The 26,933-nt window shown below is 44.5% G+C and overlaps 1 protein-coding gene across 8 annotated transcripts in view; it reads left to right on the top strand.

Annotated features, from left to right (window-relative positions):
- Positions 1-26,933, top strand: part of LOC139547962 (BCAS3 microtubule associated cell migration factor-like) — a 361,432-nt gene that overhangs the window by 80,038 nt on the left and 254,461 nt on the right. For 5 of the 8 annotated variants that reach the window (XM_071357197.1, XM_071357200.1, XM_071357196.1 and 2 more), the window contains exons 16-17: positions 699-731; positions 19,256-19,406. In XM_071357197.1, coding sequence (XP_071213298.1) covers positions 699-731; positions 19,256-19,406 — 184 coding nt within the window. The remainder of the gene's footprint in view (positions 1-698; positions 732-19,255; positions 19,407-26,933) is intronic. The other 3 variants (XM_071357199.1, XM_071357201.1, XM_071357198.1) reach the window with 1 other exon arrangement.

The raw sequence follows: 26,933 nt of genomic DNA, 5'->3' as shown, positions 1-26,933 counted from the left end.
CGGGCAGGAGCACTACCCAGGGCGCTACCCAGGCCCGATTTGCTTCTGCCAAATTTGATGAGGTTGAAGAACTTCTGACAACATGTTATGATCTTAGTAAGATATGACTGTACTGCGCTTCAGAGCACGAACAAAAGGCTCAGCTTCAGAATGTTAGTGATCAATTGTAATGATACCTGAGCCCTACCCGGGCCCAACCCCGTGTATCATTTTGGGGCTCGTCGGGTAGTAGAGCTCTGATTCTATTGACCCAATGTCCCTAATAATGTCCATGTAACAATATGAATGACTATTTGACAATCTTTTTTAACTTCTATTCACAAGTCAATCATATAGCTTAGCTTTTGATCTAGTTTCTAAAGTAGATTACACAAACCGAACTTGGATGAGTGCTCTGTTGGTCAACTGCTTAGACATCATAGATACACTGTACATATTTGATTGTTGATATGGAAGTGGATGTTTCATGTACTTTAAACCAATGTGTTTGTTTTAAACTGTCTTATGTATGGTTTTATCAGACTAATTGTCTGTGGTAGTTGAGTCTGGCTGATTTGGGGTCAGTGTTTGACTATAGACAAGACTGGGCTGGCTCTGCTGTGCTTCTGTCACTGTCCGACAGAGTTCAGTCCAAACACTCCTGTGATTGAAAGAGAAAAGTTATGCTGTACTGACTCTACTGCTATTCCATTCAACAGGAGCAAAATGCAGAAAGAAAAGAGAAAATAGAGGTCAGTGAAGTCTGGTCCGCCGTGTGTCCACTCGCATCTGTGTGTGTGTGTGTGTGTGTTTTTTGCATGAGCCCGTATGTGTTTTCAGCTGGGGTCAAACAATGACACATCAACAGATGAGTGTTAGTCTGTTAGTGAGGGTGCTGATTTCTCCTGGTGGCCTGAAATAGAGTGCTTGGTGGTTCATTGTGGATCCAACAGTCATCCAGCCATCTGGTTTCTGGCCCACGTTCAGAGGCTGCAGCAAAGGGCAAAACAAGGTGCAAAGGGAAACTGTTAATTCACTGTTGATAAAGGGATACTTCCTCTGTGCCATTACAAGCCAACACAGAGCTTGTTTTGGTTTTCAGGGTTCTTTAATCCTTCACACCGCCCTTTTCTGTCAGTCATCGTCCTCCGGCCAAAACATAGTCAGTGTAACGGACGCCGGTCGTACGATGATGGCATTTGCTGTATGTCCCAAATGACACCCTATTCCCTATATAGTACACTACTTTTGACCAGAGCTCTATGGGCCCTGGTCAAATGTAGTGCACTATAAAGGAAATATCGTGCCATTTTGGATGCAAGCATTACCTCGGAGTGGTTGATAACTAACTAACTAACGTTAAGCTAGCGAGGCGTGACACGTTTACGACTTGACCCTCTGACCTAGGGCTTGTCTGTGAAGTTCTATAATTAGAGCTTTTTAAACGCTCACTTTGAAGTGCAGAACACACTGATTTTGTCACCCTTCGTAAAACATGAGGTTTGATGTTGTTTGCTTGCTGTGTGCTCCACAGTGGCCTACTGTAGATGACCTCTGTAACACACACACACACACACACACACACACACACACACACACACACACACACACACACACACACACACACACACACACACACACACACACACACACACACACACACACACACACACACTGGAAATGAGTATCAATCACCTCAGCATAGTAACGTTGTATAGTGAAAGATGAAGGAAGATGTGGTTTACAGCGTATGTGATGGTCATACAGTTGCTTCTACACATTTTTATTTTTCTCTTGTGACAGATGAATCTGTCCCTTACTGAAAAGCGAAGGCAGTGTAGTTAGTCTTCACCTACATTTTCAACCTCTCCCTGACGTCTGTAATACCTACATGTTTCAAGCAGACCACCATAGTCCCTGTGCCCATGAACACCAAATCAACCTGTCTAAATGGCTTTCGCCCTGTACCACTCACATCTATAGCCATGAAATGCATTGAAGGCTCACTTCGCCATCATCCCAGACACCCTGGACCCACTCTATTCACACCTATGTGAGAATGCTGTTCATTGACTACAACTCAATGTTCAACACCATAGTCCCCTCCAAGCTCATCACTAAGCTAAGGTTCCTGGGACTGAACACCTCCCTCTGCACCTGGATCCTGGACTTCCTGACGGGCCGCCCCACAGGCGGTGAGGGTAGCCAATAACACATCTGCCACTCTGAGCCTCAACATTGGGGCCCCTCAGGGGTGCGTGCTCAGTCCCCTCCTGGAATCCCTGTTTACCCACAACTGCGTGGCCGCGCACGACTCAAACACTATCATTCAATTTGCCGACGACACGGAGGTAGTAGGTCTGATCACCGACAACGATGAGACAGTCTGTAGGGAGGAGATAAGGGACCTGGCAGTGTGGTGCCAGGACAACAACCTCCTTAACCTTCAGTAAGACAAAGGAGCTGATCGTCAACTACAGCAAACTAAGAGCTGAGCACGCCCCCATTCACATTGATGGGGCTGTAGTGGAGCAGGTCGAGAGCTTCAAGTTCCTTGGTGCACACATCACTAAGGATCTATCATGGTCCAAACACACCAACACAGTCGTGAAGAGGGCACAACAACACCTCTTCCCCCTCAGGAGGCTAAAAAAGATCCTCAAATGTCTACAGTTGCACCATTGAGAGCATCTTAACTGGCTGCATCACCGCTTGGTATGGCAACTGCTTGGCATCGGACCACAAAGTGCTACAGAGTAATGCGTACAGCCCAGTACATCACTGGGGCCGAGCTCTCTGCCATCTAGGACCTCTATACCAGGCGGTGTCAGGAAGGCCTTAAAAATGTTCAGATTCCAGCCACCCAATCTCTGCTACCGCACGGCAAGCGGTACCAATGCACCAAGTCTGGAACCAACAAGACCCTGAACTGCTTTTACCCACAAGCCATAATACTTCTAAACAATAGCTAATCAAATGGCTACCCGGACAACCTGCGTTGACCCTTTCTTGCACTAACTCTCTTGCACTGACTCTATGCACACACACAGGACTCTACCCACACACTCACATATACTAACACACACACACACACCCTACATACACCCACACATAACATGCACATACATGCAAACTGACCACACATTCAAACACTTTTACACTCACCAAATACACTGCTGCTACTGTCTTATCTATCCTGTTGCCTAGTCAATTTACCCCTACCGAAAGTGCCTTGAAAGTATTCAGACCCCTTGACTTTTTCCACGTTTTGTTACTTTACAGCCTTATTCTAAAATGGATTAAAGCAATCTACACACAATACCCCATAATGACAAAGCGGAAACAGGTTTTTATTTTATTTTTGCAAATGTATATATATATTTTTTTAAACGATACCTTATTTACATAAATATTCAGACACTTTGCTATGAGTCTCGAAATTGAGCTCAGGTGCATCCTGTTTCCATTGATCATCCTTGAGATGTTTCTACAACTTGATTGGAGTCCACCTGGGGTAAATTCAATTGATTGGCAATGATTTGGAAAGTCACACACCTGTCTATATAAGGTCCCACAGTTGACAGTGCATGTCAGAGCAAAAACATAACCATGAGGTCGAAGGAATTGTCTGTAGAGCTCCAAGACAGGATTGTGTTGAGGCACAGATCTGGGGAAGTGTACCAAAAAATATCTGCAACATTGAAGGTCCCCAAGAACACAGTGGCCTCCATCATTCTTAAATGGAAGAAGTTTGGAACCACCAAGACTCTTCCTAGAGCTGGCCGCCTGGCCAAACTGAGCAATCGGGGGAGAAGGGCCTTGATCAGGGAGGTGTCCAAGAACCTGATGGTCACTTTGACAGAGCTCTAGAGTTTCTCTGTGTAGATGGGAGAACCTTCCAGAAGAACAACCATCTCTGCAGCATTCCACCAATCATGCCTTTGTGGTAGAGTGGCCAGACGGAAGCCATTCCTCAGTAAAAGGCTCATAATAGCACACTTGGTGTTTGCCAAAAGACCGTCTCTCAGACCATGAGAAACAAGATTCTCTGGTCTGATGAAATCAAGATTGAACTCTTTGGCCTAGCGTCACGTCTGGAGGAAACCTGGCACCATCCCTACGGTGAAGAATGATGGTGGCAGCATCATGCTGTGGGGATGTTTTTTAGCGGCAGGGACTGGGAGACTATTCAGGATCAAGGCAAAGATGAACGGAGCAATTAACAGAGATCCTTGATGAAAACCTGCTCCAGAGTGCTCAGACTGTGGCGATGGTTCCCCTTCCAACAAGACAACTAACCTAAGCACACAGCCAAGACAACTAAGGAGTGGCTTCGGGACAAGTCCCTGAATGTCCTTGAGTGGCCCAGAGCCTGGACTTGAACTCGATCGAACATCTCTGAAGGGACCTGAAAATAGCTCTGCAGCAACGCTCCCCATCCAACCTGAAAGAGCTTGAGAGGATCTGCAGAGAAGAATGGGAGAAACTCCCCAAATAGAGGTGTGCCAAGCTTGTAGCGTCATACCCAAGACGACTCAATGCTGTAATCGCTGCCAAAAGTGCTTCAATAATGTGCTGAGTAAAGGGTCTGAATACTTTTGTAAATGTTATTTCAGTTTTTTTATTTAATAAATTTGCAAAAACGTCTAAAAACCTATTTTTACTTTGTCATGGCACCAAAGGAGATGGCTGCCATTTTACGATCCGTAACCAATTGTTCTATTGTGTATGTTTTTTCGCGTTATTTGTAACTTATTTTGTACATAATGTTTCTGCCACTGTCTGTTATGACCGAAAAGAGCTTCTAGATATCAGGACAGCGATTACTCACCCCATACTGGAAGAATACTTTTTCTTCATCGAGTCAGAGGGGAAGGATTTACTTCAGACACCCAACAAGGCCCTCGTCCCCGTCACGCGCAGAAAGAGACGGGGTTACCGTGCCTTGTAAGGATCCGTCGCAGAGAGGGTAATCTACCATTACCATCTGTTCTATTAGCCAACATACAATCAATAACATACAGCTGGTGGGTTTTAAGCTTTTTCTGCAGGATAGAACAGCAGCCTCTGGTAAGACAAGGGGTGGCGGTCTATGTATATTTGTTAACATCTGGTGCACGAAATCTAAGGAAGTCTCAAGGTTTTGCTCACCTGATGTAGAGTATCATAATGATAAGCTGTAGACCACACTATTTACCAAGAGTTTTCATCTGTATTTTTCGTAGCTGTCTATATACCACCACAAACCGATGCTGGCATTAAGACCCCACTCAATGAGCTGTATACGGCCATAAACAGGTCAACATTCACAAGGCCGCAGTGCCAGGTAGATTACCAGGACGTGTACTCCGAGCAAGCGCTGACCAACTGGCAAGTGTCTTCACTGACATTTTCAACCTGTCCCTGTCGGAGTCTGTAATACCAACATGTTTCAAGCGGACCACCATAGTCCCTGTGCCCAAGAACTCTCAGGTAACCTGCCTAAATGACTACAGATCTTTAGCACTCACGTCTGTTGCCATGAAGTGCTTTGAAATGCTGGTCATGGCTCACATCAACACCATTATTCCAGAAACCCAAGACCCAACAGATCCACAGATGATGCAATCTCTATTGTACTCCACACTTCCCTTTCCCACCTGGATAAAAGGAACACCTATGTGAGAATGCTATTCATTGACTACAGCTCCGCGGTCAACACCATAGTACCCTCAAAGCTCATCACTAAGCTAAGGACCCTGGAACTAAACACCTCCCTCTGCAACTGGATCCTGGACTTCCTGACGGGCCGCCCCCAGGTGGTAGGGGTAGGTAACAACACATCTGCCACACTGATTCTCAACATTGAAGCCCCACAGGGGTGCGTGCTCAGTCTCCTCCTGTACTCCCTGTTTACTCATGACTGCGTGGAAAGGCACGACTCCAACACGGTCATCAAGTTTGCCGATGACACAACAGAGGTAGGCCTGATCACCGACAACAATGAAACAGCCTATAGGGAGGAGGTCAGAGACCTGGCCTTGTGGTGCCGGGACAACATCCGCTCCCTCAACGTGATCAAGACAAAGGAGATGATTGTGAACTATAGGGAAAAGGGCCGAGCACGCTCCCATTTTCATCGACGGGGCTGCAGTGGAGCAGGTTAAGAGCTTCAAGTTCCTTGGTGTCCACATCACCAACAAACTATAATGGTCCAAACACACTAAGGCAGTCATGAATAGGGCACGAGAAAGCCTATTCCCCCTCTACTACCGGGCACGGCAAGCGGTACCGGAGCGCCACGTCTAGGTCCAAAAGGCTTCTTAACAGCTTCTACCCCCAAGCCATAAGACTCCTGAACAGCTAATGAAAGGGCTACCCAGACCCCTCTTTTACGCTGCTGCTACTCTGTTTATTATCTATGCATAGTGACTTTAACTCCACCTACATGTACATATTACCGCGACTAACCGGTGCCCCCGCACATTGACACTGTACCGGTGCCCCCTGTATATAACCTCGCTATTGTTATTTTACTGCTGCTGTATAATTATTTGTTACTTTTATTTTACATTTTTTACTTATCTATTTTTTACACTTATTTTCTTAAAGCATTGTTGGTTAAGGGCTTGTAAGTAAGCAAACTTGTACTCCGTCTGTAGCCATGTTATTTTATACTCCTTATATACAGACAGTATAGCCATGTTATTTTATACTCCTTATATACAGACAGTATAGCCATGTTATTTTATACTCCTTATATACAGACAGTATAGCCATGTTATTTTATACTCCTTATATACAGACAGTATAGCCATGTTATTTTATACTCCTTATATACAGACAGTATAGCCATGTTATTTTATACTCCTTATATACAGACAGTATAGCCATGTTATTTTTACTCGTTATTTTAATTTGTTATTCACTGTGTGTTCCTTGTGTCACTATTTATATATATATTTTTATGTATCTTATATTTAACTCTGCATTGTTGGAAATGGACCCGTAAGTAAGCATTTCACAGTTAGTCATCAACTGTTGTCTACAAAGCATGTTACAAATAAAATTTTATTTGATATCTTACCAGTTTGTAATCATAACTGAAAATCATAACTTCCCTTTTAAGTTATTGTATCATGTAATGTTCCTATTATATATGTATTTGACATTGAATGGAAAAACTTCTGACTTCCAGGCTGCATCACATCCGGCCGTGATTGGAGTCCCATAAGGTGGCGCACGATTGGCTCAGCGTTGTCCGGGTTTGGCCGGGTTAGGCCGTCATTGTAAATTAGAATTTGTTCTTAACTGACTTGCCTAGTTTAATAAATAAAGGTTAAATTAGAAAACAAAAAACAAACTTGCAGTACATATTCCATGGGCTCTCTCAGCGTGTAGTACCGGTGTCATCCTCTGTATGGTGCTGTGTTCTCAGAGTTACTCTAGGCAGAAAGCTGGCCTGGCTCTGTAGTGCCAGTCAGTCCCTATTCCACTCCACTGAGAGAGCGAGGAGAAGACGTGTAAAGCTTGACTGGCGCAGCATAGTTTTGCCTTGATAGGAATCTAGCCCAACAGAAACAGAAAGGGCTGGGACGGCTCTGTAATTCCTCCTGCCTTCCTTTTTGTGAATGGTCACTTCCTTTCCACTGAAAAACATTCCCCTCATGAGTTCCACTTTTAAATTCACAGTATGTAGGGTAGTTTGGTAATTGTGTTTTGGGTTTAACCCAAACTGAATGTTTTGTAACACCAGCCTAGCAAAAATTTATTTTTTCTCACATTTTTCCCTGTGTAAATATTTGACTTATTGTAGTATTGTTAAAAGAGTAGAAATCCGTAATGAATGCATTATTTTGCTTTAGTCCAATTTAGTCTCAGATGTAATACACTGGGTGAAACTGAAGAGGCCCTAAAGGAAGATTTATGTTTTGTTGCCATAAATGTACATATGTCCCCTAGACCCCTAGGTTGTCTGAATACGTTCACAGTAGGTGTTCTTTTATGATTCTGGTGTCTCACTGGGACCAAAATGTATGTTCCTGAAATTAAAACGGGGAGCTTTGAAAATATGAGTAAAATGTTTTTGTTTCTCAAATTATCACACTTATTATCACACTGGGTTAAGAAATATCACAGTTGGAGAGAAACCATTTCCTCTGAAAATTACAAATCCCAAAATACTCATGAAACATTTAACCACAATTTACATTCATCTACAATTTAGGATGTGCAAGTGGAAATTCTCTCTCCCCAAAAAATCAAATAAAAGTGTGAAGTACGGTATAAGCTTGTACATATAGTTTTAGTATTATTTTGAATGTGTGTCTTGTGGCATTCAGGCCAGGGCTGTACTGTAGTTGTGTGTTTTTCCTCCTCGTGGTTCGAGGCCCAGTCGGCTGCTGACTTCTGCTTGAGTCAATAACGGTGATCTCAGAGTAAAACCACACAGCAATCGAACAAGACATTTACTCAAATTTGTGCTCTCTGTATTTTATGGATCCAAAAAGTTGAAGGAATATGTATCTGTGTCAGTGGTTGGTTGACTCCACTGTGGGGACTCATTTTTATGTAACTCTTAATAGCTCAGTCTCTGTCCACTATACCCATTATCATTGGGATTTCACTGCCACTCATAGTTATTGGATTTTCTAAATGACAATGTTAAAATAAAGGAACTCAGTTTCACTGTTCTACATGGGTTGAGAGAATTCTTGTGACTTCAACCGGTAGTGCTCCACATAGGCCACTCTGTGTTTCTCAATAGAACAGCTTTTACTTTTACAACGTGTTACCTTGTCTCGTTACACTGGGTTACTTCATAGAAAGACAGGCCTCCATTATAGTTACCAAGCCCCCAGTGTGTTTCTCACTCCCTCTATTGTAGCCTGAGTGGGAGTTGCTCTAGCTAACTGTTGGTTGAACCTCTGTTGTGATGATGTGGAACTGTAGCCAACTGTCTTTAACTCTGACTAGGTTTGGTGTGGCTTAGTATTGGGAAGCCCCTGTATTCTGCTGTGTGTTGTCCTCCTCTGGTAAACCCGTCTGCTGTCTCTGTATAGGGCAGCGAAGGCTCAGGGTTCGGCTGACACGCGTAGCCTGCCATAGTTTAACCGTGGTGAGGAAATTAATTAGTGACTTTTCTCATGACCTGAGTCAGAGCGCCAACAGAGCGCCAACAGAGCGCCAAGCAGCCTTGCTACTGTACCGCCAGTTACACTGGAACACAGGCCACTAAGGCAACAATAATATATCACCCTTATACATTTAGAGCTTGAATGAAAAGTGAACAAATTAAGTTATGTGTCATTATATAGGATGTATTTGTTTTATGAGAAGGATATAGATGGTGGTTTCTGTAGCCTATTGTCATAAACATAGATACAGTATTTGTTTAAAATTGCTGTCTTTTTTTATTGTGCATATGCAATTATTGTAATAAAATAAGTTATTTGTCTTATGTGTTTTGGAAAAGTGTAAATTGTTAATATATTTTAATGTGTTTAACTGCATTGTCTGTTTGGGATTTTTAAAATGGGATTTTTAAAATGTAATTCTCTTGATTTAGAGACTGCTGAATTGTGCCAGTTAAATCTAGATGAAAGTGCTCTTGAGGTTGCTACCAGTTATTTAAATGTAACCACCATTGTTATTGGACGATAATCATAAAGTTACTATGCTCCATTTCGATCGAGGATATTTTTAAGACTGGAATGATTTACCAAATACATTTGTAAATAGTTACAAAAATACCAGTCTTTACTTTGGGCTGTGTTTGGAAGCTGAACAGGGAACTGTGGGCCTCTAAAGATGTTGATTAATTAGCTAGCTGTAGAACATGTGGTTGAACAGTGGTAACTTTGATTAAAGGAAGCATGGTCTTGCCAGTCGTGTGTAAGACATTGTGGGCTGATTAGGAAGGGGATAGCTAGGTTTTTTTTACATTAGAAACTTAGTTACCTGAACAACCAGTACATTTGCACTTACATCAAAATATCACCATATAAAGATTGTTGATGGTACATACTGCGTATTGAGGCACTCATGCACCCTTCCTCATCCCTCTCTCTCTGTCTCTCTCGCTGTCTCTGGTCTTGACTGTTTCCTCTCCTGCTGGCTGAGGGGTCATGTGGGAGCATCTGCCAGGCCAACCGGTCCTGTTTCGTTCCTCTCCTCTCCATCTGGGGGGGGGGGGGGGGGTGTACCACCGCTCTGTTTACAATCACACACACTGACACGCACACACCATTTTAGTACTAGCTTTTTCAGTTCCCCTGTTAGCAGTGCTGCAGGATGCCGTTGGTAGTTAAGTGACTTCTGAGCTGTACGTATGTTTGAGAGGTTTTTTCTGATGCTGAGCTGTGCTGAGCTGTGTAGACCTGGCTGCTTACCTCTGAACTACATGGACATGATCACATTATTGCCTGCCTGGTCCTGCTGATCACAGACATGCTCTGGAGGGCCCATTGATCAGCCTTGTAGATAGGCATTCACATCCAGACCCTCTACCATGGCTCTATTGTTCTCTCAATCTCTCCTTCCATCACTCTCTCATATAGCTTTCTCTCTTGCGTTATCTCTAACTCTCTAAAAAATACTCCTCTCTGTCACCATATCAACCATCTGAGGCATTGTAAATACTGACGTGCTGACATGTACTGCTGAAAACTAATATATCTGATTGCGGTGTGTGTGTTTGGTTGTTGGGGCTAGTGAACTAGGTTGTCCGTTTGTATGCTCTTTGACACATCAATAAAGTGGGCCTACATGTGGGAAATGTAGGCTTTGCATTTGGACACATGAGAAATTTCAGTAAAGTTTGCTACCAACTATATTTTTATAAACAGTCCCCTGAGTGTCCCAAATGACGTCTCCGAAAACAAACCCCCATCATGGGTCGTTTGGGGAAAAGCCATTTTCACACAGGCTGGCTTGACCTCCCCTCAGCTAAACAGCAGCCTTAATATAGCAGGCAGGCGGGGAAACTGAGGAGAAGAGAGTGGTGATGGGAGATGCCTTGGCCCTGCTCCGGCACGCCATCTTTACCTGCGACTCAGTCCGATGGCTTTTCCACAAATGTCTTGTAAATCTTGTGATGTTTTTTTTCTTTGCAGCATATAAGGGTTCTTTTAATTTGTTTTCACTTTGTCCACTGGGATCCCCTTTTTGTCTGGCACTTTCTAGCTCTCTCACTCTCTCACTCACAAACAAAATGATATATATATATATATATAAGGACTTTAGTGGCATTGGAAACATATGTTAACATTGCCAAAGCAAGTGAAGCTTCAAATGTAATATATGTAAATAGTTAAAGTACAAAAATACACATGTGGGTTGTATTTACAATGGTGTTTGTTCTTCACTGGTTGCCCTCACTGGTTGCCTGTGGCAACAGGTCACAACTCTTGGTGCTGTGATGGCACACTGTGGTATTTCACCCAATAGAAATGGGAGTTTCTCAAAATTGGGTTTGTTTTTGAATTCTTTGTGGATCTGTGTAATCTGAGGGAAATACGTGTCTCTAATGTGATTATACATTTTGCAGGAGGTTAGGAAGTGCAGCTCATCCTGAGGGGGAAACTCACCAAATGAGTTTCCCCCTCATTTTGTGGGCAGTGTGCACAAAGCCTGTCTTCTCTTGAGAGCCAGGTCTGCCTATGGCAGCCTGTCTCAATAGTAAGGCTATGCTGACTGAGTCTGTACATAGTCAAAGCTTTCCTTAAGTTTGGGTCAGTCACAGTGGTCAGGTATTCTGCCACTGTGTACTCTCTGTTTAATGTAGCAGTCTAGCTTGCTCAGTTTTTTTCTAAATTCTTTCCAATGTGTCAAGTAATTATATTTTTGTTTTCTCATGATTTGGTTGGGTTGTGGGTCTAATTGTGTTGCTGTCCTGGGACTGTGGGGTCTGTTTGGGTTTGTGAACAGAGCCCCAGGACCAGCTTGCTTAGGGGACTCTCCAGGTTCATCTCTGTAAGTGATGGCTTTGTTATGGAAGATTCGGGAATCGCTTCCTTGTAGGCAGTTGTAGAATCTAACAGCTCTTTTCTGGATTTTGAAAATTAGCTGGTGTCGGCCTAATTCTGCTCTGCATGCATTATTTGATGTTTTACGTTGTACACTGATGATATTTTTGCAGAATTCTGCATGCAGAGTCTCCATTTGGTCCCATTTTTGGTGAATTCCTGGTTGGTGAGCGGACCCCAGACCTCACAACCATAAAAGGCAATGGGTTCAATAACTGATTCAAGTATTTTTAGCCTGATCCTAATTGGTATGTCGAATTTGATGTTCCTTTTGATGGCATACAAGGCCCTTCTTGCCTTGTCTCTCAGATCGTTCACAGCTTTGTGGAAGTTACCTGTGGCGCTGATGTTTAGGCCGAAGTATGTATCGTTTTTTGTGTGCTCTAGGGCAACGGTGTCTAGATGGAATTTGTATTTTTGGTCCTGGCAACTGGACCGTTTTTGGAACACTATTATTTTTGTCTTACTGAGATTTACTGTCAGGGCCCAGGTCTGTGCAGAATAAATAGGTCCCGCTGTAGGCCCTCCTTGGTTGGGGACCGAAGCACCAGATCATCAGCAAACAGTAGACATTTGATTTCAGATTCTAGTAGGGTGAGGCCGGGTGCTGCAGACTGTGCTAGTGCCCATGCCAATTTGTTGATATATATGTTGAAGATGGTGGGGCTTAAACTGCATCCCTGTCTCAGCCCACGACCCTGTGAAAATAATTGTGTGTTTTTTGCCAATTTTAACCGCACACTTGTTGTTTGTGTACATGGATTTTATAATGTTGGATGTTTTTCCCCCAACACCACTTTCCAGCAATTTGTATAGCCGACCCTCATGCCAAATTGAGTCAAAAACTTTTTTGAAATCAACAAAGCATGAGAAGACTTTGCCTTTGTTTTGTTTGTTTGTTTGTTTGTCTGTCAATTAGGGTGTGCAGGGTGAATACGTGGTCTGTCGTACGGTAATTTGGTAAAAAGCCAATTTGACATTTGCTCAGTACATTGTTTTCACTGAGGAAATGTAAGAGTCTGCTGTTAATCATAGTTCAGAGTAATTTTCCCAAGGTTGCTGTTGATGCCTGTCCCACGGTAGTTATTGAGGTCAAATTTGTCTCCACTTTTGTGGATTGGGGCGATCGGTCCTCCAAATATTGCGGAGGATGCCAGAGCTGAGGATGAGGTTAAAGAGTTTAGCCAATTGGAATTTGTGGTCTGTATATTTTATCATTTCATTGAGGATACCATCAACACCACAAGTCTTTTTGGGTTGGAGGGTTTGTATTTTGTCCTGTAGTTCATTCAATGTAATTGGAGAGTCCAAGTGTGTTCTGGTAGTCTTTAATAGTTGATTCTAAGATTTGTATTTGATCATGTATGTTTTTGCTGTTTGTTCTTTTTTTATAGGTCCAAAAAGATTGGAGAAGTGCTTTACCTATACATCTCTGTTTTAGATAGATAACTCTTCGTGTTGTTTGTTTAGAGTTTTCCAATTTTCTCAGAAGAGGTTAGATTCTATGGATTCTTTAATTACATTGAACTGATTTCTGACGTGCTATTCCTTATTTTTTCTGTATTGTTTTAGTGATTCACCATAGTGAAGGCGTACGCTCAGGTTTTCTGGGTCTCTGTTTTTGGTTGGATAGGTTTCTGAATTTCTTTCTTTTTGCATTCTTCATCAAACCATTTGTCGTTGTTGTTAATTTTCTTCTGTTTTCTGTTTTAAATGTTTAGATTTGATAGGGAAGCTGAGAGGTCAAATATACTGTTTAGGTTTTCTACTGCCAAGTTTACACCTTCATTATTACAGTGAAACGTTTCATCCAGGAAGTTGTCTAAAAGGGATTGAATTTGTTGTTGCCTAATTGTTTTTTGGTAGGTTTCCACACTACTTTCCTTCCATCTATAGCTTTTCCTAATATTATTCAGTTCCTTTGGCTTTGATGCCTCATGATTTGAGTATTGCTCTGTTCAAGTAGACTGTGATTTTGCTGTGGTCTGATAGGTGTGTCAGTGGGCTGACTGTAAACGCTCTGAGAGAATCTGGGTTGAGGTCAGTGATAAAGTAGTCTACAGTACTACTGCCAAGAGATGAGCTATAGGTGTACCTACCATAGGAGTCCCCTCAAAGCCTACCATTGACTATGTACATACCCAGCATTCGACAGAGCTGCAGGAGTTGTGTCTAGGGGGGCATATGGGGGAGGGAATGCTTCACCTCCAGGTAGTTGTTTGTCCCCCTGTGTGCTGAGGGTGTCAGGTTCTTGTCCAGTTCTCGTATTTAGGTCGCCACAGACTAGTACATGTCCATGGGCCTGGAAATGATTGATTTCCCCCTCCAGGATGGAGAAGCTGTCTTCATTAAAGTATGGGGATTCTAGTGGGGGGATATAGGTAGCACACAGGATAAAAAAAATTCTCTGTTGAGAATTTCATTTTGAATTTCCAGCCAAATGTAAAATGTTCCTGTTTTGATTAATTTAATAGAGTGAGTTAGGTCTGCTCTATACCAAATGAGCATACCCCCTGAGTCCCTTTCCTGTTTCACACCTCGTAGTTTGGTGGATAGGACTACCAGCTCTCTTTAACCTAGGGCAACCAGTGGGTCCATCTCCATAGGTCTGGTCTGAGGGGGCCTAAATGGGGTGTGGGCATGGTTGACTTGGGGGGGTGTAGATTGGTTGGGTTGTGGATGTGTCTGGTGGTGCTGTGGTCTGGGTGTAGGTCCTCTCGGCGTGGTCCTCCATGTGTAGGTCCGGGGGGGTGGGTGGGTCCCGCAGGTCTGGGAGAGTGTCTCGCTGGTCTGGGCGGGGTGTCTATTGATCTGTAGTTCCTGTGTGAGGTGTTGAGGCTGAGGGCAAGTTCCTTTAGGTTCCGGACGAAGGTGGGCACTGCTGCCTTGTATAGGTGGACCTGGTCGTAAAGGCTGTCCAGGGTGAAGTGTTGGGCCAGATAGACATTTGGTTTTGTGTCTTTCTCTCTCTCTCTCTCTCCTCTCTCTCGCTCTTCTCGCTCTCCTCTCTCTCTCGCGCTCTCTCTCTCCTCTCTCTCTCTCTCCTCGCTCTCTCTCTCCTCTCTCTCTCACGCTCTCTCTCTCTCTCTCTCTCTCGCGCGCTCTCTCTCTCTCTCTCTCTTCTCTCTCTTCTCTCTCTCTCTTCTCTCTCTTCTCTCTCTCTCTTTTCTCTCTCTCTCTCCTCTCTCTCTCTCTCTCTCTCTCTCTCTCTTTCTCTCTTTCTCTTTCTCTCTTTCTCTCTTTCTCTCTTTCTCTCTCTCTCTCCCAGTTGAAGGGGCTTTACTGGCATGGCATGTTGGCATATGTTTACATTGCCAAGGCAAGTGAAATAGATAATAAACAATACAAAATTAACAGTAAACATTACACTCACAAGAGTTCCAAAAGAATAAAGACATTTCAAATGTCATATTTCTATATACAGAAGTGTTGTAACAATGTGCAAATGGTTAAAGTCTCTCTCTCTCTCTCTCTCTCTCTCTCTCTCTCGTCCACTCCTCTCTCTCTCTTTTTCTCTCTTCCCTGGAAGTGAGTATTTTAATAATAATAGTTTGGGGAATTGCGATCGCAGGGCTGGTTTGGCATGACAGCGAAACTTCAGCTCAGCAGAGTAGCTAAAGTTCCTTTCTCCTCTTATACCCCCTCATTTCCTTCACCTTAATCCCTACTTCATGTGCCCCCACCCCTCCCTCTCTCCCTCCCTCCTTCTCTCTTCACTATAACATGTCTGGGAAACTTGGACAAGCAAGAAAGGCATGAATGGATGAAACGGTATACACTGAATGTACAAAACATTTGGAATACCTTCCTAATATGGAGTTGCAGCCCCTTTTGCTTTCACAACAGCCTCAATTAGTCGGTGCATGGACTCTACAATGTGTCAAAAGCTTTCCACAGGGATGCTGGCCCATGTTGACTCCAATGCTTCCCACAGTTGTGCCAAGTTGGCTGAATGTACTTTGGGTGGTGAACCATTCTTGATACACACTGGAAACTGTTGAGCATGAAAAACCCAGCAGCGTTGCAGTTCTTGACACACTCAAACTGGTGCGCCTGGCTCATACTACCATACCCTGTTCAAAGGGACTTATATCTTTTGTCTTGCCCATTCAACCTTTCACATTCACAATCCATGTCGCAAGCCTTAAACATCCTTCTTTAACCTGTCTTCTCCCCTTCATCTACACTGATTAAAGTGGATTTAACATGTGTCATCAATAAGTGATCAGAGCTTTCACCTGGATTCACCTGGTCAGTCTGCCATGGATAGAGCAGCTGTTCCTAATGTTTTTTTCACTCAGTGTACATCAGTATTCCCTAGCTTTGCATCCGCTGCTTGCTTTCTTTCTGTCTGTCTCGCTCTACTTCTCTCGTTCTACTTCTCTCTCTCTCTACCTTTCTCTATACGTACCTCACTCTCTCTACCTCTCTCTCTCTACCAGAGTGCTCCTCTTTACCTTACTTGCTTTTTCACGGCCAAGTCCCAAGTCCACGTGCAAACAAAACACAATTCAAATTCAACATGAAAATATTTGTCAACAGCTGCAAAGTCTAGACACTTTTTTTTCTTCTCGGAAACGGCCGAGCTCATTTCTTGTGTGCATCGGATGCAAATCGGGCAGCAAAAGCGAGATATCCATGACCGGGCTGAGAGGGAAACCGAGAGACGGAGAGACGCTGTTTAGATGAGGATGCAAATTGGTTCGGAGCAGAAGGGAGTGAGGGAGGGATGTAGAGAAGGATGAAGGGATGGAGATGGAGGGATAGAGGTAGAGAGAGTGAGGGATGTAGAAAAGAACGGAGGGAAAGAGGTAGAGATGGAGGGATGGATGGATGGGATAGGGGGAGCAAAGTTTAGGATCAAGGGAAATGGAGGGAGGGATGGAGAGATCAGGCTGGGTCAGGTGACATGCTGACCTCTGGCGGGAGCCTTGGCTGGACTGGGTCGGGTGGATTTGCATTGATGGATCTTCTTTCCATGGGGCTGTCATGTATCAGTGCTCAGGCACATCACGCCCCAGTCATTAATCAAATCATGGCCCCATCTCGCTCCCTCGCTAGGCTAGCGATCTCTCTGCCAGACACTCCTGCTCCTCTCTCTCCCCCTCAGACAAGCAGACATCCAAGATGTGTTTTAGATATCGTCTTCTGCCTGTGCGTGGTTTTCGCCACTTTTCCCTGTCCTCTCCTCACTGACTGGCCTCTGATGAGTTGGGCCCCTTGGAATAACGTAGGGGGGTGTAGCGGTCCAGTCAACAGCCCAATAGCCACAATAGCTCCACCAAAGTCAACTACACCTGTTCCTCTTTGGGTTGTCAAGGGTGAGGGGGTTAATGTGGTGCATGCAGACACAGAGAGAAAGATTGAGATGGGGAGAGAGACTGAGAGAAAAGAAAAAGAGAGACGGAGAGAGAGAGCGGCGGGTTGAAGTGTCCTGCTGGAAGGATGCTAAATTCATTAAGATTTTTTCTTCCTCCTGTCCTACGTTTAGGCCAGCTGTAGCACCATTATGGCTTTACAGGCTGCTTCCTGTTCAAATTCCTCCTTTTTTCTCCTGCTCTTCCACACAAAAGGTGGCTGCGTTGGGGGTGTAGTGCTTTTGAAATGTGAAGGGCCCTCGAGAGCCCAGGGCAACTGTCTCTCTCTCTCTGTCGGGTTGGAGAGACGGAGAGGCTTAGAGGCCAAGTGGGAAGGAGGGCTGCATTCCAAATGGTACCTTTTTCCCTACATAGTGCGCTACCTTTGACCAGAGCCCTATGAGCCCTGGTCAAAAGTAGTGCACTATATAGGGAATTGGGCTCCATTTGGGATACAAACAAAGTTTGTATAACGTCCTCCTCTCTGAAGGCCCTGCTGTTTTGTTGGGCCTCCACATCTAAATGGTCTCTTTTTGGATTAACACAAAGACATTATTTGGCCGCACTAATGAAACACAGAGAAACACTTTAATGATCTAAACCCCCCCCCCCCCCCCCTTCCTCACCCTGTCCCCCCTTCCTCCTCCTCTCCCCATCACTGCTTTGATTCCAATAATAATCACAACCCTCTCCTTCATTGTGTTGTTTTTGTAGCATGTTTTCTTTTGTCTCTTTGTCCCTGGGTACCCCCCTTTTAAACTCGATGGCTGTCGCCTTTCAAATGCAACAATGGAGAAAGGAAAACATTCAGAGAAAGATCATTGAGTTTTGGTCCTGAAGGTTATGCTGTTTTTCTGCGAGAGTACTTAAACTTGAATCTTTCTAAGGACACATATTGTATTGTAAAATACATCATAGTACATTCTAGGTTGAAGTGTATTGTGTCGTGATGGAGAGTAGAGCTTATGTTGAAATTGGTAAATCCTGTTTCCCATGTTGTCTTTAATGAATGAGTTATTTATATTGAACAGGTTATTGTGATTTAGGAATTATATGGAACTAATGTTGAGGGCTATGATCAGGTCAACCATCATGCGAAGAGTTTACCGCTCTCCTCCGATGACCTGCATATTTAATTAAGCTCTTCATATTATATTCACTGTACAACTTCCAAGGGATATATTCCATAGATCATGAAATAGTGTCTCATCAAATAGTTCTAACTTGCTGAAACCAGGTATGATGTGGTGGACATAAGAAGCTGCCGTTGGTTTTCACTGTAAAAACGTCTCGTGATATTTAACGTACACGCAATAGATGTTGAACTCCTAGAAGTGACCTGACTTTGACTTACTGCTGCTGTTTTACATGCAACAGTTGTACTCATAGTAATGAATGGATTCTACATTACTGCTTTGGTATTTACAATTAGTGCTTAAATGTAATGTATTTGCACAGTTAGAGAAAGGGGCACATTCTCTAAGTCTACTAAGCCTGCAGTGAGCAAACATCTTTGTGTGTGTGAGTGCATGTTTGTGTGTGAGTGCATGTTTGTGTGTTCATGCCATACTCAAACATCATGCACCTCTCTGATGTAGCTCTTTAAGGCCATTCGATGTGGTGCCCTTTGACATGGCCTGATTGTGTTTAGCTTGGGCTCCACTCAGATGAGAGAGGTGTGTGTGTGCGACTCCTGTTGATTAGGTCTGATTAACTGACTGCTGGGTACTAGTGGCTCTGAGGCGCCGCATCTTGAGCTGGTTACCTCCAATCAGGGCCACGGCTCATCCAAGGCCTTGGACCCCAGGTATGCGTGTGTTCAAACGTTGATGAAACATAGGACTACATGAACTGTTGCATTGTTACTGTTGGACTTGGACTTGTATTACATATTTTCTCTCTCTCTTTGTGCAGCTAAACTCACCAGCCAGGAGTCATACAACATCTTCACCAACAACAACATGGGTAACCCTCGTCTGTCCCCTCTGCCCAGCCTCACCATAGTGCTGCCCCTGGCACAGATCAAACAGCCCATGACCCTGGGCACCATGACCAAGCGCTCCGGGTGAGTCTTCCTGCACAGCATCCAGCCATGTGTTGTTGTCACACTCTGTCCATCACACTCTGTCCATCACACTCTGTCCATCTAGCTATTCACTAGTATTAACCCGAAGTAGCCTTTACAACTCAGCCTGTCCTCCTTTGGTCACAGACAAAGCCATTGATCATGTTGAATTTTTAGTTTTTCATCTGTATTTGTTATGAATCCATTGGATTTGCGAGAAACATCCACATGATATTATATCCAGCCTGGTTTGGAATCTGTTGCCAGTCTGTCTCTATGTACAGCTACACTACAGTAAAGCTACATGTCTCTATGTAAACATTTACCAGTGAGTCTCTCTATCAGGCAGTATCTGTGCGTGTCAGTGTGTCCTCTCCCTCTCCTCTCTCTTGGTCAGTCACGCTATGACTAAGTCTGTAGTTTTAAGAGGCGGTGAGTCAGAGGAGAGAGACTGCACCTTGTGAACTTCATTTACATACAGGTGGCATCACAATTATGTCTGGATTTTAATATTTTCATTTAAATGTCATTTTCCTGTCATGTTTGAATGGGACATGTTGTAATGATGGAAGCAGCAGGCTACTGGGGTTTCTTCCCAATGATATTAGATCACTTCAGTTCTGTATAAAGACACTAGACATCTGAGACTGGTGGTTAGAAACACACCATCATTAGTTTGATTCATCTGCATGATTATTACAAGGGATTTGTTTTATGGTGAAAGGAAACCCTTTTTTTTTCGTGCCCTACTGAGCAAAACACAGTAGGTAGAGAGGAGAGATTTGAGAGTATAACTGGCAGGTCATCCTTCTGGAGGAAACTCCTGAACTGGCTAGTTGATTATTATTTCTTTTTTTTCAGATCGGCTGCTTTAGTCTGCCTGTCTGTCTGCCTGCCTGTCTGTCTGTCTGTCTGTCTGCCTGTCTGCCTGTCTGTCTGTCTGTCTGTCTGTCTGTCTCTGTCTGTCTGTCTGTCTGTCTGCCTGTGCCAGCCAGCCAGCCAGTTTGCCAGTATCCTTTCACTCTCAAATTGACAAGCACAACCTTCTCACCAGGTCTCCTCTCTACTGTATCAATTCAAGTCAATACAATAGGACTGTATTAGTTGCCACAGCAAAGTCACAGAAAAATCTCAAGTACATTAAAGATAACTCTCATCTTTCCATTCGTCTGTCCGCTTCAGGAGAGAAGGCGTCAGGGCAGGCTAATGAAGCTAGACAGGCAGCTGTGCATCCCTCTCCTGCCCTGCACCAGACCCCCTGCATACATACATACACACTCACACACATACACACGCACGTAGGCGGCATGTTGTGCCCATGAAGTGCGGGGTGATATCAAGTGTGTTCACGCAGACTTGCACAGGAGTATCTAGGCACCATCTGTTTGTTTGCGTAGCCGGCTGTGTGTGTGTGTGTGTGTGTGTGTGTGTGTGTGTGTGTGTGTGTGTGTGTGTGTGTGTGTGTGTGTGTGTGTGTGTGTGTGTGTGTGTGTGTGTGTGTGTGTGTGTGTGTGTGTGTGTGTGTGTGTGTGTGTGTGTGTGTGTGTGTGTGTGTGTGTGTGCGCGCAAACGGGCCATCCGGTAGCTGTATTTACACCTGTGTGAGCAGATACCCGTTGGCAGAGTGGGAGAGGAACACACCAGGTGGTTAACCTACATTCTCTCATGGCCCGTCTGTCTGCAGCCTACTCTAGTGCATTTCAAACACACACACTCCATTGCCCCACAGACCGCTCCTGGAGGAAGCCACCACAGTCGTTGTTCCACACAGGGCACCCGTCTGAAGGTTTCCTCCCGTCCTATTCCAACTTCCTTTATGATCTCCAATGGGACCGGACTAGCCGTTGCTATTAGAGAAAGACTTATATGGATTTTTTTCGGGCCGAAACCGTTTTTTGGGGGGTCAAGTAGGCCGATAGCCGATATTCAATATCATTACATTTGAAGATTTTGATGACAAAATATCCCAGAGATAGCCATGTATGCATCAATTTTAAAATCAAACAAAACATTTGACTTAGATTGATAAAAACTAACTACATAACGGCAAAACTTTTATTTGAATGGTAAATCAAGATAGAACTGCCAAAGGGGGAGGAGTTGCAATCTACTGCAGAGATAGCCTGCAAAGTTCTGTCATACTTTCCAGGTCTACGCCCAAAGAGTTCGAACTTCTAATTTTAAAAATTAATCTCTCCAGAAATAAGTCTCTCACTGTTGCCGCCTGCTACCGACCCCCCTCAGCTCCCAGCTGTGCCCTGGACACCATCTGTGAATTGATCGCTCCCCATCTAGCTTCAGAGTTTGTTCTGTTAGGTGACCTAAACTGGGATATGCTTAACACCCCGGCAGTCCTACAATCCAAGCTTGATGCCCTCAATCTCACACAAATCATCAAGGAACCCACCAGGTACAACCCTAAATCCGTAAACATGGGCACCCTAATAGACATTATCCTGACCAACCTGCCCTCCAAATACACCTCTGCTGTCTTCAATCAAGATCTCAGCGATCACTGCCTCATTGCCTGTATCCGCCACGGGTCCGCGGTCAAACGACCACCCCTCATCACTGTCAAACGCTCCCTAAAACACTTCTGCGAGCAGGCCTTTCTAATCGACCTGGCCCGGGTACCCTGGAAGGATATTGACCTCATCCCGTCAGTTGAGGATGCCTGGTCATTCTTTAAATGTTACTTCCTCACCATATTAGACAAGCATGCTCCGTTCAAAAAATGCAGAACCAAGAACAGATATAGCCCTTGGTTCACTCCAGACCTGACTGCCCTCGACCAGCACAAAAACATCCTGTGGCGAACTGCAATAGCATCGAAGAGCCCCCGCGATATGCAACTGTTCAGGGAAGTCAGGAACCAATACACGCAGTCAGTCAGGAAAGCAAAGGCCAGCTTTTTCAAGCAGAAATTCGCATCCTGTAGCTCTAACTCCAAAAAGTTCTGGGATACTGTAAAGTCCATGGAGAACAAGAGCACCTCCTCCCAGCTGCCCACTGCACTGAGGCTAGGTAACACGGTCACCACCGATAAATCCGTGATAATCGAAGACTTCAACAAGCATTTCTCAATGGCTGGCCATGCCTTCCTCCTGGCGACTCCAACCTTGGCCAACAGCGCCGCCCCCCCCGCTGCTACTCGCCCAAGCCTCCCCAGCTTCTCCTTTACCCAAATCCAGATAGCAGATGTTCTGAAAGAGCTGGAAAACCTGGACCCATACAAATCAGCTGGGCTTGACAATCTGGACCCCCTATTTCTGAAACTGTCCGCCGCCATTGTCGCACCCCCTATTACCAGCCTGTTCAACCTCGCCTTCGTATCATCTGAGATCCCCAAGGATTGGAAAGCTGCCGCGGTCATCCCCCTCTTCAAAGGGGGAGACACCCTGGACCCAAACTGTTACAGACCTATATCCATCCTGCCCTGCCTATCTAAGGTCTTCGAAAGCCAAGTCAACAAACAGATCACTGACCATCTCGAATCCCACCGTACCTTCTCCGCTGTGCAATCCGGTTTCCGAGCCGGTCACGGGTGCACCTCAGCCACGCTCAAGGTACTAAACGATATCATAACCGCCATCGATAAAAGACATTACTGTGCAGCCGTCTTCATCGACCTGGCCAAGGCTTTCGACTCTGTCAATCACCATATTCTTATCGGCAGACTCAGTAGCCTCGGTTTTTCTAATGACTGCCTTGCCTGGTTCACCAACTACTTTGCAGACAGAGTTCAGTGTGTCAAATCGGAGGGCATGTTGTCCGGTCCTCTGGCAGTCTCTATGGGGGTACCACAGGGTTCAATTCTCGGGCCGAATCTTTTCTCTGTATACATCAATGATGTTGCTCTTGCTGCGGGCGATTCCCTGATCCACCTCTACGCAGACGACACCATTCTATATACTTCCGGCCCTTCCTTGGACACTGTGCTATCTAACCTCCAAACGAGCTTCAATGCCATACAACACTCCTTCCGTGGCCTCCAACTGCTCTTAAACGCTAGTAAAACCAAATGCATGCTTTTCAACCGTTCGCTGCCTGCACCCGCACGCCCGACTAGCATCACCACCCTGGACGGTTCCGACCTAGAATATGTGGACATCTATAAGTACCTAGGTGTCTGGCTAGACTGCAAACTCTCCTTCCAGACTCATATCAAACATCTCCAATCCAAAATCAAATCAAGAATCGGCTTTCTATTCCGCAACAAAGCCTCCTTCACTCACGCCGCCAAACTTACCCTAGTAAAACTGACTATCCTACCGATCCTCGACTTCGGCGATGTCATCTACAAAATAGCTTCCAACACTCTACTCAGCAAACTGGATGCAGTTTATCACAGTGCCATTCGTTTTGTTACTAAAGCACCTTATACGACCCACCACTGCGACCTGTATGCCCTAGTCGGCTGGCCCTCGCTACATGTTCGTCGTCAGACCCACTGGCTCCAGGTCATCTACAAGGCTATGCTAGGTAAAGTGCCGCCTTATCTCAGTTCACTGGTCACGATGGCTACACCCACCCGCAGCACGCGCTCCAGCAGGTGTATCTCACTGATCATCCCTAAAGCTAAAACCTCATTTGGACGCCTTTCCTTCCAGTTCTCTGCTGCCTGCGACTGGAACGAATTGCAAAAATCTCTGAAGTTGGAGACTTTTATCTCCCTCAACAACTTTAAAAATCTGCTATCCGAGCAGCTAACCGATCGCTGCAGCTGTACATAGTCCATCTGTAAACTACCCACCCAATTTACCTACCTCACCCCCCATACTGCTTTTATTTATTTACTTTTCTGCTCTTTTGCACACCAGTATCTCTTCTTGCACATGATCATCTGATGATTTATCACTCCAGTGTTAATCTGCTAAATTGTAATTATTCGATGTATTGCCTACCTCATGCCTTTTGCACACATTGTATATAGATTCTCTTTTTTTTCTACCATGTTATTGACTTGTTTATTGTTTACTCCATGTGTAACTCTGTGTTGTCTGTTCACACTGCTATGCTTTATCTTGGCCAGGTCGCAGTTGCAAATGAGAACTTGTTCTCAACTAGCCTACCTGGTTAAATAAAGGTGAAATTAAAAAAAATTAAAAAAAATGTCTTGATAATCTGGGTAAATCAAGATGGCATAGGCCTACTCACAATACAGGTGAATGCATATTCAATAGGACTGTCTGCATGCATTGCGTTATTGAGCTTGTTTTGGTTGATCAAAACAAACTCAATAATGCTACAGTTGACATATGGGACTTATATTAGCCTACTGATCAACAACATTTGTATAGAAGCATCACTCCAGCATGTCATTCCTGTATGGAAGGACATCATATAGGCACAGTTATTAGTTTGAGAATATGAAGAAAATCTATTCATTGCAAATGTGTCCAACCTAATGATTTGTGATCACAGAGGCTTATGAAAGTTGGATTTTTTTGTCATTTTCCATGATAGGGAAAAAATATTTTATCTTCAGATGTCAGGACGCATCTCTAAAACATTTTAAAACACTTCTTTCTTTCCCTATTACAACAATCATCTAATCCGACTATCAATTGTCAATTTACAGATATGATTGTGTCTGGTCAGATCAGCGCCATAAAATAGCTAACGTTACATCGCAAGTCAGATGGCTCGTTCCCGAAAAATGATAACCAGCTAATGTTAGCTACGTTCACTATTGGCTCCTATCTGATATCTTAGCACCATGTTTATTTAGCCAGCTAGCTAGCATAGTAGCTAATATTCGTAGCTAGCTAACACCACAGATGAAAGGGTTAGATCATAATCTTTGCTAACAAGTCACATAGCTAGCTTGCGTATTGCATGTATGTCAGGGCACGTCGACACAAGCCTTGTTATTAGTGAATTAAGTAAACTAATATTTGCAACAGGAGTTTTGATTTTGATCACTGTGTCAGTTTCTCAATATTGCACCTTTCTGTTGGTAAATGAGCTAGCTTGCTGCTGCTTCAGATTTTCCCAGCTAGACCTTCCTCTGCGTTGTCCAGTGCTCGTGGCTCAGGCAGTGAGTGGCTGCTGGCATAGCATCAGTTTTGCTATGTAGAGGGACTATCGGCAAAGCCGATAGAGAAGGGCCTATAGCCGATAGACTAGAAAAGGCCAATATCGGCCCGATATATCGGCTTAATTGCTAACAGGCCAGAATTGGAGCTGAAGACTTTCAACAGTTTGCTTCTCTCAGAACAAGCCATTAGGAGTAAGGGAGATGAAAGGAACCGTCCCCCCCCCCGTCCCCCCTCCTTCTTTCAGAGTTGTTCCAGTTGTCTCTGTGTTTGGAGGAAGGGGATGAGATGTATCCCTGTGATGCACAGCATCCTGCCCCGATAACCTCCACCAGACGAGGGCAGAGTTCCAGGGTAAGGGAGCAGACAGAGCTGGAGCAAAGACTCTGGGACACCTCAAAGTCACTACAGAGATGTGGGCTCTCTCCCCACTGGGTACAACATACATGGGTTCAAATAGTATTTGGTTTTTGATTGAGCATTGCTAGAGTGCAAGATGGGCAGGGTACTTTTGAACCCAGGTCTTTAGTACAGTGAGAATGATGGAGGAGGTGACCACCCACATGACCTCTGGTTTCCTGTCAGCCATATTTGGCAGAAGTCTGAGACGGAGATGGAGAGACAGAGAGTGTAAAAGAGAGAGAGAAATGAGCACTATCATTTGAGGCCTTCGAGAGCTTTTTAACTTTTTAGTGTTTGGTTGCTTCAATCCTGGATTGTAATTGCTAGCAAAGTATACTCTGAAACGTACTCAGAGAGACACGTGTTTGAAATGAAACGGCAATGAATTAGAGATGGAGATGAAAAGGAAAACAAGGGAATCTGACCTGGAGTAAATCCCACTGATGGGTATTCTCCGCTAATGCAGACAGAGATGGAGAGAGCGAGGGAGATGGAGAGAGCGAGGGAGACAGAGAGTGGGCCCTCCTGACCTTCCACAGATGGGCAGAACAGATTACTATAATACTTTTGTACAGTAGGAGCAACTAGCCGCCTGCCAACCCATTGTCTCATAGAGCTCTAATGAGAAAAGCACTGAGAGGAGATGGGTTTTAAGAGCCTAAAAGCAGCTAGCGAGCCCTGTAGCGCCAGGCCTCCAGCACACACAGCACTGCGTATGGAACGTGTCACATGCTAAACCGTTTGCACAAATCACCCTCTCCTCCCTTTAATGGCCCTGGCGGAGCAGCATTAAGGCCCATGGGTTAAGAGTTGAATGTGTGAACGATTACTCCACGGGAGTGGGGTCGTCAACCTCCCAGGTCGATTTATCACTTTCTCTATTGCTCTCTATCCCCTCATCCCCTCTTCCTCCCTATCAACCATCCGCCTGCTTTTCTTGGTGTTTCTGTGTGTTCTCAACAGAATCGTAATGCGAGCATTAGCTAGCACGTTTGGAGACAAACTTTTTATATACTGTAAGTAGGGCCTTTACAGTGTTTTCCATTAGCGCGCGGCCGGTTACAGACTCATTTTCAGCCAGCTATAT

This window comes from Salvelinus alpinus, chromosome 21 (genome assembly GCF_045679555.1).
Source record: "Salvelinus alpinus chromosome 21, SLU_Salpinus.1, whole genome shotgun sequence".
In the NCBI taxonomy this organism is placed as follows: Eukaryota; Metazoa; Chordata; class Actinopteri; order Salmoniformes; family Salmonidae; genus Salvelinus; species Salvelinus alpinus.
The sequence above is the reverse complement of the archived record's forward strand: the minus strand, read 5'-3'. Positions and strand labels throughout refer to the sequence as shown.